At 32.4% G+C, this 12,047-nt stretch overlaps 1 protein-coding gene across 1 annotated transcript in view; it reads left to right on the top strand.

The window, feature by feature from the left end:
* LOC150087801 (uncharacterized) overlaps positions 1 to 12,047 on the top strand; it is a 48,389-nt gene that overhangs the window by 31,485 nt on the left and 4,857 nt on the right. The window contains exons 5-6 of the mRNA XM_090370422.1: positions 935 to 1,049; positions 4,809 to 5,004. Coding sequence (XP_090226548.1) covers positions 935 to 1,049; positions 4,809 to 5,004 — 311 coding nt within the window. The remainder of the gene's footprint in view (positions 1 to 934; positions 1,050 to 4,808; positions 5,005 to 12,047) is intronic.

Below are 12,047 nucleotides of genomic sequence, written 5' to 3'. Positions count from 1 at the left end.
CAGAATATTCTCTTCATTCCTATTTTTTAAGCTCCGTTTAATAGAATTAAAATTCAATTCGCAAACGTGATGACAATATCTCGCACTTACTACATATCGTATAGTGAAAGGTATTTTATTATGGAGAGTCTATTGTAAAGTGATTTTATCATATAGTGAACTATCGTAAAGTGGAGGTCCACTGTTATAAGGTACATGAAATGACTGGAAGAAATTTCAGAAGTGAAAAACTCCTAAATGCTAGTGAGAGAATATATGTCTCCTTTTAATAGCTTAGTTATCATAATATGGTAGGGAGCTATCATAACTTTTTCAAAATTTGATCATATTTTGAAATTTAGAGGAAGAATAAAGCCACCTAATTAAGTGGGAAATTGAAATTAGTTATGCATCATGTATAAAGAAGAAATGGACATACTTGGAAAAAGTAGAATAAGAAATTTGACCACTAATGCTCCATACAGTGACAATAGAAACAAATTTTTTGTAAGATTGATATATTTATTTTACTGACTTAAAGGCAAAATTAAAATTATATTCATTTCTATGTAAGGGATGAACTTTAAATTTGCAATTTTACTTATGGGTATATTTGTATATGAACATTCTGATATTGCGTTTTTCAAATTTGTGTATTATTTATTTTTGTGTATTTTGTTATTTGTATGTTTTGTGTTTGAAAATTTTTGAATCAGATACTGTCATAATTTCTTGATGTTGTGAATTTCAAATTAAGGGCAAACCTTTGTTAAATCAAAATATTAAGTGTATTTCTTTTTTTTTTTTTTTTTTGCTGGTTACTTGAGTTTTGAATTAACAAGATTTTACAATATTTAAATTTTTGCAGTTACCCTGTTTTACTACTGCTAAAATCTTAGTTCATAAGCATCATTCATTGTTTTATTAGGTGACATTAATATTTAATTATTTTCAGTGACTCAGTAGTGTTTTTGGGATTAAGGCCAAACCACCAGTTACTTAATACACAAGTAATTGTCACATCCTGTAGTAGTTTCCCTTCAATGCAACCATTTCACAATACTGGAGAGGTAGGATTTTTTTAAAAATTCATTTTGTGTTTATTACTGAAGTTAAATGTCTTTCATTTAAATAGTCATATCCTGCTCTCATATAATAACACACTATCCAGGCCTAAAGATGAATTTCAACATAAAAATCTGAAACATAATCAATTTTCCTAGTTATTAGGATTGTTCGGGTCTAATTATATCAATTTATTCTTTTGTATCTATTAAAAATATATCAAGAAACTGTCGGAACAATGCAAGTCTCTCAGCATGCTTAAAGATCAAAATTATGGCATACTTCCCTGATGTTGGGAGACTTGCTCAAGTTCAGTAGCAAAAGTCACATTAATTAGAAATATTATTAAAACTAATTAAATATTTTATACCAGTTAATTAATTAAATATTTTCTTACTCAGTAGTATACCTATATATACAGTAGGCCAAAGGTCAGCAACCTTTTTGAGTGAAGAGCCATTTTTGATCTAATTAAAAAAAAAAAGAGAGAGAAATCTGAAGAGCTGCACTTCAGCTCAAACCCAGGGGGGGGGGTAGTTTTTTAAAGAATAAAATAGAGTGGGAAGATTTTTTATTAAACAATATATATATTTTGAAATATTATTTATTAATAATATTTCTAATTAATGTGCCTTTTGCTACTGAACTTCTTGAGCAAGTCTCCCAACATCAGGGAAGTATGCCATACTCCCCTGATGATCTTTAAGCATGCTGCGAGACTTGCATTGTTCAGAGGGTTTCTTGATATAGTTCGGATTCGAAAATATTTGCCCACAGAAATTCTTCGAACCAAAAACTGAGAGAAGTCCAAAAGGAAATATTTTCAAATTTATATACGTGTCCGGTACTACACCACGCGTCGAACACAATTTGGTCTTACTTTTTCAACTCAAATCTGAATCCTCAATTTCAGCCTCTCCAAATCCTCAATTTCAGTTTTAAGGTATTTTAGTTTTGCACTCCACATGTCCTTTATTTTTAAGTCCTCTAACTCTATTTCAAACTTTGCTTCATGTGGGCTAAAAGTTAGAGCTGCAGTTACATGCTCAAAGAGCCGCAAGTTGCTGACCCCTGCCGTAGACTGTTGAAATAACGGCACCCCAAATAATGGAACATTCAAGCTAACGGCACATTGAGATTGGATGTTTGCATACAGGGCAGATGCCTTGCAGTGCCGGAAAAATAAAATGGCAAGTCACATGATTACTGTATTTGTTTACGTTTGCCATTTTGAAAGTGAATTCTGTACTGATATCATAGATTATACTGCTGTTTTAAATTTATTTTAAATTAAAAACCCCTCACTATGACTCCTAAAGTTAATAACCCTCTTACAGAGAAGAACAACATTAAAACTTAGTGACAAACTCTATATAATCAAATTTCTTATAGTAGGATCACCCAGAAAGTTAATTCATATACCCATGTGTATTGTGTCTGTAAATTGCTTGTGCTCTCTTGCCTGATTTGCTGCATGAAAAGCCTCAGTTTCTGTGGAAAAAACCTTGCTATCTACACCTGAGAATGACTAACTTGGCCACGGAGTGAAAAAAGCCCATAAAAGTTCCTTACGTCAACTTGATATAATAAAGAAAACAGAATGGGGCATAAGCAGAAGTGTATTAATTGCAGAATATAACATTGGATCATCAACATGTTTGTTTTTTTTATGTACAGTTAATAAAATTGTATTCTTAATCTATTTCTTATTTAGACTCATTATTCTGCATTAAATATATTAAAAATAACTTTCAAGATACCAGAAAAAATAAAATAATGGCACCTTGAATCCCCAAAGGTGCCGTTATTCTGAAAGTCTACTGTACATCTTCCAGTTTAATTGATGCACTAGTCAATATATTGAAGAGAGACACATGTATTCTCATGCTTTAAGTACAATCTATACAAATGTGTCCAGTCTAGATTGTATTGATTTTGTTCCATAATATGGTTTTTACAGAGACAGAGGTAAGCTTGTGGGGAAATATTGGATTATGAATGTATGCTCATTTGTTTGTTTTCATCATATCATTGGAAGGCAGCTTCCTTTCATTGTTGAACTATATACAGTTAGTCCCTGACTTATGTAAGCCCGAGTTAACTTTGGACTTATGTCAATTTTTTTTGGAAAAATCTTAGATACTTTCTGTATAATTTTTTAACAGTGAAGTTGAATGAAGGAACAATAAACAATAAGTTTTTATTTTAGTTCCCATACAAACTGTGTTAGATAATAACCTGCAGCATAACTAGAATCTAGTTAAATGACTAGAGTTAACATTTCATTTTCTGCTTTAAAAATTCTGAAGAAATATTAAACATGTTTGAGACAGATGAACTATGTTGAAGTATGTCAGAGAAAGCCCCATAACTTTCAAGCCATGTGGACTGTCCCATCGGCTATTTCTTTGGAGAATTGCTCTCTAGCCCTTTATCTCCACATCCTTTCCTTCCTTTCTTTCTGGATTGTAGAGTCAGTTCAGTTTTGTTTGAGAGGGAAGTGGAGCTTTTGTTTGCATTTTGTAATATTTGTTACACATCAGGTTATTGTAGTGAAGTTGAAACTCACGTTGTCCAACCATTTTCAACAATTTCGCGTCAAACTATTTTCTTGTAGTGCCTGCTTCATTTGCATATCATAAGCTGTGAAAGCATTTCCTGTAACTTAACCCTCTGAAGTTTTTTACAGAAAATTTCATTTTGACCATTACCATGGTGCTGCCTAAGAGAATAAGTGAAAGCGGTACTACTTCACTGCTGTTCCCAGATAGTTTTTAATTGTTATGGTATATAACTATTTTTCTTCATTCTTCTGAGATACTATGTGGTTTTTGTAATTTTGGCATATCAGGGATATAGTAGCAATATTTTATTAGTCATTCCTGAGTTACATAAAACTCGACTTACGTAAGAAGTCCTGGAACATATCTCTTACAGTATGTCGGAGACAGACTGTACTCATAAAACTAGTTTTTTTCTTCTTTATTCTTGATTAGACTGGGGGTTCGAGCCTGTGCCCACCAAATGTGTGGAGGATGCGGAAAGGTCAGGGAATGACCACCGCATATCCCCGGAGCAATATGGCCTTAGTTGCTAATGCTCCAAATAACAAAAAAACAAAACAACTCTTCTTTATTCATTCCATCTGCTACAGTTATGTAGAATAATTGTCTTTCCTGCATATCAGTGTAGAAATGCTTGGGCATTATACAAGCCATCAGCTAAATTCAGTATGTTAATGTTTTCCACTTCTCCATGACCTTTTTTCATGAAAAAGAATAAAAATAAAAAAACCTTGAACCCTCCTTTTTTGTGATCATGTGATTTTTATTCCAACAAAAATTATGTAAATCAATAAAATATCTTTTCATGCTTTTTAATATAGGGATATAGGAAGGGTTTGTGTCCCAGTTGCCAAGTTTAAAATTAGATTTTATGGAGATCTCTTTTTATGCAACTCTATATTCTTCAGACAGATTAATTTCAGTTTTTAGAAATAATTTGCTTTATGGAAATGACAAAATTTAATCAATTTTTCACTTTTTCATTGCTCGTATTCCAACCACATATGCTTTATTAATGTTCTTTTGACACTGGCAAATGAATTTGAATTTTGATCTCATAGCATAAATTAACATTCTATAATTTTAAATTTGTTAGAACTGTTATGCTGTCGTAATTATTGAGCTTCTAAAAATGTGTTAATAATAGATGAAAGAGTATTATTAATAAGAAATTTGTAAATTTTTCTTATAAAACTCTAGGAGAGAAAGAGGAGAAAAAGTTCCCGAGAAAGACCTCTAAGCTATCCAATATCTGGCAGTGACCAAAATGTCCCATCTACTATAGATTTTTATAAGGTTGAAACTGCATCAGTTTTGACTCTTCCTCAGATTTCTTTCAGTTTGGATGTTTCTAATGGTATAAGAGCAGGCCTAGAGGACTGTGCTGGCTACAATGGCAAGTCTGCTTTTAAAAAATATAAAAGAATTTTGTTTATAAACCAATTAAACATAATTGAAGTAACGATTATGCTTGTAGTCAGTTTCACAGTAAGCTTTATCTGAAAGACTGTGTTGCATTTATTTAATGAATTTATAACAATGTATATATGTGCTGTCAGTCAAAACATGACCACCTCCTTGTTTTAGCAATTAGCCCTTCCTCCTTGTCTGGTGGCACATGTTGCAGTGAGATCCAGTAAATGTGATACTGCAGGCTTGTGGCATGTGTTCCATATAAAGTACTTGAATGACATGGGCAAGGGACATGATCTGATGAACTTAAAAGAAAAAAAAAAAAGGGGGGGATGATTGTAGGGTACCAGTTGAAGTGGCATTATTATGGAAACTGAATCTTTCAGGCTGTTTGCAGAGTGCTCCCATACCTCATTAATGGTTGTGGTGAATGTAGGCTGACCTTGGATTTTAGCCATGGGAGATCAGCAATGTTTTCAAAACCGTAATCCATCAAACCTTCTGTGTGGACCTTTAGAGTATGTGCCTAGTAAAGATACCTATGCTTACGGCCACCCATCACTGATGACACCTAAAGTTTGCATCTGAATGGCAATATTAGCTGTTGTATAAAAAAAAATATGGAAGTCCTAACGTCTCAATTTTATTAGACAGTTGGACAGACAACTTGAGTAGTTGAGACCCGCTAATTAGACTGTTGATGATTTGCATTGGAGCATTTTTGCAAATTTGGAACATTTTTGATGACTGAAAAAAAAAAGTTGTCCTTTCCAATGAATTACATTTCTTGCTGTGCCATGTAGACAGTAGATGGAGGGGTATGGCAACAAACTCTGGAGAGGAATTATTCTGATGTCCTGGTCCAAGAGGAAACAGGCAAGTGGCAGTAGTGTTTTAGTACAGGGGATGTTTTCCTGGGACTGTCTTGGAGCCCTTCTACCCCTAATCCATTGTGATTGATTAGGTACTCTTTCATGGTGAATGTTTTCTCTGATAGAGGTGTGTTCCAGCAGGGTGTGCCCTGCCACATGGCCATTATCGTTCAAGAGTGATTTGTTGAACACGAAAGTGACTTCCACTGCTACTTTTGCTATCAAATTCTCTGGATATGAATTTCATAGAACATCTCTGGGATTATGTCGATTGACAGATCTAGTGTTTGAGTCCTGCACAGCAGATGACAGATCTATGGTATGCAATCCTAGTGATGTGGTACAACATACTTCCTGCAATGTGTGGGGATCTTATAGAATCCGTTCCTTGCCATTTGGTGGCGTTACTGGCAGCAAGAGGACATACCACTATTAGGTAGATGGCCATGTTTTGACTGGACAGTGTATGCATCTCTGTATACATGAAGTGTGTTTTGACATGTGATTTTTATTATATTTTGAATGTAATAATTATGGTTTAGAACGTGAGCATAGATTATATTGTGTGTATGTAGTGTAAGTACATACTGGCAAGTCTGCATTGTTTGAGTGAACACAAAACTGTCATAATTGTAGTTTATCTTTGAGTGGACATGTTCATATACAGTAGCTATAAAAACTGAAAAACTGTGAATTTTAATATTTATTCCAATCCACATCATTAATTATTTTTTAATTGGAAAAGTATAGGCATTAAAAATTGTTTTTAAAACTCTATTTTGAAGTAAAAATGGGCACTGCTCTATCACCCGCATGTTAGTTTTGCATAGAATTTTGGTTCCCTTAGATTTTGTACACTTTGTGACCCCAGAATTTGACCTTGAGGCAGTCAAGGAAATAATTTTTTTAATAAAATATAACAAGGTATATCAAAATTAAAACATAAAAGTATTAATTTTAAATTTTAATTAATAAAAGGAAAACTAATAACACTCAGAATTAAAAATGCTTTACTGCATGCATGTAAGCAAATGTAAGAAAATGCTTAAAATATTTTGCTGTTACCCAGCATATTAGCCATGAAAACTTGGAGTCATGTTCACACAGGCTGCTTCAACTTCTAACAAATCATTCATTTTACATATAATTGTGTAAATATTTGTATGTGTCAATATTCCACCAAACATTTTGCAAGTATTTTGAAAAAATATACGTAAAATTTTCCCAGTGATACAAAGAAATGATTGAAAAAAGTGTTCATCAGTTGAGAGCACATAAATGATGTAGAGGACCAGTTTGTGGCTAATGTAATGATTGAAACGCTTGAATTCTGCAATCTTGGCTGTATAAAATAACACATAAATAAAATTGGGATATTCAGTGATCAGGAATGTGTTTGCTTACTGGTTGTTGTTGTGTGGGGACTACAGCTGCTCAACTCAACCCCTTGCTGGATTTAAAGGTTATTGAAACACTATGTTCTTAATTGACCCACTATTGTACTCTCTAGCTTGAACAGATATAGCATTGCCTACCAAATTTAATTTTGTACTTTTTCCCAGGTATTTCCATTTCTTTTTTATACCTGGTGCGCAACTTCCATCCTTACTGCGTTAGGCAGACTTTTAGTTTTATCTTTCTCTAAATTCACCACTTCAGCTTGTGATAACTGTGAACTAATAGAAACATCTCACTGGCATTGGAAAACAGGCCTTGAGCTTTGGGTTGCATATCACAAAACTTTCTAGCAACAACTGACACTGACTTAAAATAAATAAATATTTACATAAAATACTAAAACAGAGAACTGAACATTATTTCGTTGAGCAGCACAATCTTGATCCCTGACGGGATGTTGAAATCATCGACTGCTTACATGATTACTGCCAGCACTCATGGCTTAGGCACTGCACATAGCTAGCAGCAGCAGTAGTAGTAGTACCATGAATTGCAATAGGGGGAGTGCACTTCCACCTCATTATGGAATCTGCTGTTTTGCACTGCTATGAGTGCTGTTGATCATCGCATATATGTAATTCTGCTCTGCTGACACCAGACTCATGATGCATGATCGTGCTCAGCTGACTTTTGCTGTTGTAACCACCAGCATATATATATATATACTGCAATACACCATTCACCAACTAATTGATGAAGATGCACTTTGTCTTGAAAGCTACTGTATGTATATTTTATTAGAATTATTCATATTTTATTGAATTTTAATGCTTTTATTTTATTTTATATTTTTTCTCCGTTTTATTATTTTATGTAGATGTTTAGTTATTTTAATAAAATTTATTTTAAGTCAGTTTGTCAGTCATTGCTAGAAAGTTTTGTGATCTCATTGGCATTTTGATGCCTTTCACTTTTGAATCTTCCAGTCATTCATTAGGCAGATTTTAAGTTTGAAATAGATGCATGCTGGTTGACTTTTTCAAGCTTTATTTCCTGTTTAGTCAGTGTTCAGCAAGAACTTTATATGTATCTTACTCCTGACCTCAATAAAAGACATTGTAGTAATATTTGATTATTATCTGTATTGCAACTCTTGTGAATTATAAAAAAAAAAATATTTATTGCCATGTTAAAATTTTGTAGTCTGAAAGCTTTCTGAGCCATGGTTGATTTTCTTAGCATTTTTATGAATGAAACAGCTTGTCTCCTGCATACAGGAGGTTACTGTCTTACCTGTCATATCTGAGTTATAATGCTAAAATGTGAAAACTCATGCTCTTCAAGATTTTAACGCAACTGTAACTAGACAAGGTAAAAATATTTTTTCTGTAAATCATAATCTAATGATTTATAAATACTATGCATTTCTCAGTTGTGAATCAAAAGTTTATGATGAAGAAATATTTTCCCATACATATAGTGATAGAATGGGAAGGAGCGTGCCAAAAATATTTTTCCTGTTTTTTTTTTTTTAAATATATTTAATGCATCATTTATTTACTGTCTACAATAATATATTATAGCAAATGAACAGTGCACTAATGTATACATTGTATAATAAGTGTACTATGCTATGCAATGATAAAAAAAGGGATACAACATTGATAAGATTCCTTTGTAAATTATTTGAGTTATCAGATTTATACATTTTTACTCCATTTATGTATTAATTATTGTATGTATATTTCACATTTCTTTTCTGAAATTTCCTTCTTGTTGGTCCTAATACAGTAGACTTTCAGAATAACAACACCTTCGGGGATTCAAGATGCCGTTATTTTGATTTTTCTTTATCTAGAAAGTTTTATTTTTAATATATTTAATGCAGAAATAACGAGGCTAAATAATAAGAAATACAGAGATTAAGAATGCAATTTTATTAACTGCACATAAAAAACAAACATGTTGATGATCCAGTGTTATATTCTACCATTAATTCACTCCTGCTTACACCCATTATATTTTCTTTTATTATATATCAAGTTTATCACTAAGCTTTAATGTTTTTATGTTTTTCTTCTCTGTATGAGGTTTATTAACTTTAGGAGCCATATTTATTTTAATTTAAAATAAATATAAAACAGCGGTATAATCTCTGATATCAATACAATATCGATATCAGTATAAATTGAAAAATAATTCATTTGCAAAATAGCAAACTTAAATACAGTAATCACATGACTTGCCACTTTCTTTTTTTGGCACTGCAAGACATTTGCGCTGTACTAAACATCCGATCTCAATGTGCCATTATTTCGACAGTCTACTGTACTGATATACCATATTTTTATAAAGAAAATATAAAAATACCATGGTAGCATGGAATTTTAAAAAAATATATAAATATATATATATATATATATATATATATATATATATACTGAAAGTATTTTATTCTCGTTCATTTTACTTTCAAAAGATTGTCTTGTGGAGTTGCTAGTTGAGTGAAAGTTTCTGACATTGAGCTTTAAATTTGTGAATTTGAAGTAAATTCCAAAAATTCCAATTCTTAAGGTTGAATGTCTGTAAAGTAGGAGATTACTATACTGATGAAGATTCTCCTGATAATAATACTGAGCATGTTAATTTTGGATTTTCTTCCTGCTAGAGCCTTTAATTCTGCATAGGTTTTCCTTGATTATTGAAAGATAACCAAGAGTGGTTCAAAACAAGATATTTGTTAATAATGAAAAATGTGGTGAAATGTTAATGCAAAGTTTTTGTTGTATTAAATACACAAAAGAAAGTTTTTCTTATCAAAAAAAATATCCTGATGATATCAATATTTTAGTCACATAATTGTTGATTTACATATAACAATGCCATGATAAAGGCAATTTTAACACATTTCTATCATATTTCTTTGAAATGAGATAATGCATATGGACTACTGATTATCAAGCTTATTTTGCCTCGCCTCTATGATAGTAAACTGTGAAAAAAAAATAATACCAAAGGAAGAATTAACTTTAGCAAGTTAGCATGAATTAATGATACACAGAAAGTTAAGGCACTGGTTAAGCATCAGTTAGTACCATAATAATGTAATACTATCAACCATCTTGATCAGAAAGTAATTCAAGTGGATCAGTGTCATCTTCATTCTTTCATTCCCATTGAAATTAAGTATTCATGGTGAACAGCTGGCATAAACTTCAAGAAATCCAATTTATTTATTTTTTTTGTGAGAAATGATAAGACTTTAGCTGCCATAAAGTTTGCTTTGATTACATGTTTAAGCCAGGTTGACTGAAAGGCATGTTTAGGGTTATTTTGTAGAGCAGCTGTGCGTGTGGTTCATTATCTCCATCTGCACTTTTTTTTCTTTTTTGTGACATTTCTGTAACTCTTTAGTTGACTTGAAGTCCTTTTTTGGTTCATTTCATTGATAATAAATTATTTAAAATACTTCCACATGGTTAACTGAGTATCTTGAAACAGATTCAGTATTGTCAAAAGCTGCATCATTAGGCAAGTAAGAATGTCCAGAAGTACAGAATTTGTGATCAGTTGTTGCACTTTTTGACTGGAAACAAGTTTCATCCATAAAACTTTTGATATTGTGATTTTGTCCAATATGGAATCATTGAAAGTGATTATGTGCTTCTTATTGGCAGAGTACATGCTTTATGTTTCATTACTTTATATGTACACTTGATATAGATGTAGGAAAGGAAAAAAACTGACTCGAGTAAATAATACAAAGGTCTTTGAGATAACAGAAGAGGAGAAAAAGCAGTATGTACTGGAATTTAAGAACAAGTTTGAGCTTCTGCAGACTGCTCAGGACCAAGATATTGACGAGGAATATTACAACTTTCTGAAAGTGATAAAGCCCAAGAAACCTATAGGGAAAAATAAATCCAAAGAAAAATTAGTCAATAAACACTTCTTATGATGAACCGAAGGCGAAAAATGAAGAGCAAGATAAACACTGACAAGGAAAAAATTGAGTATACTGAGTTATGCAAAGCCATTAGAGACTCAGAGAGGACATAAGAAGATTCAATGCAAGAAAAATAGAACAAGCATTAAGGGAAAACAAAGGATTTAAATCAGCAGCCATGAGCAGTAATACAGAAAGACAAATGATACTGAAACTGAAGAATAGCGATGGTGTACTTATAAACAGCAGAGAAGGCATAATTCAAATAGTAGAAGACTACTATAGAAAATTATACAAGGAGCGAGGAAATGATGCCAGCAGTGGAGTAGATGGATTGCAAATTAGCAACACATACGACATACCCGATATTCTTCCTGATGAGGAAGAACATGCATTGAAGAAAATGAAGAATCAGAAAGCCCCGGGGAAAGATGAAGTTACTGTAGAGTTGTTAAAATTGGGAGGAATTTTGGCAAGGCTCTTCACAGAGTGCATTAGAAAAGGTGTGACACCTAAGCAGTGGAATAATACAATCATAGTTTTGCTGCATAAAAAAGGAGATAAATCAGAAATTGGAAATTATAGACCAATTAGCTTGTTATCCCACATCTACAAGTTGTTCACAAGGGTCATTACTAACAGATTAGAAAGAATACTTGATGAGAATCAACCGAAAGAGCAAGCTGGCTTTAGGACAGGATTCTCAACTATGGATCACCTTCACGTAATATCACAGCTAATGGAGAAAGCAAATGAATAAAAAACACCATTATGCCTGGCATTTGTGGATTATGAAAAGGCATTTGACTC

This window comes from Mastigoproctus giganteus, chromosome 3 (genome assembly GCF_048544385.1).
Source record: "Mastigoproctus giganteus isolate SK-2022 chromosome 3, ASM4854438v1, whole genome shotgun sequence".
In the NCBI taxonomy this organism is placed as follows: domain Eukaryota; kingdom Metazoa; phylum Arthropoda; class Arachnida; order Uropygi; family Thelyphonidae; genus Mastigoproctus; species Mastigoproctus giganteus.
This window is presented reverse-complemented; position numbering and strand designations above follow the sequence as displayed.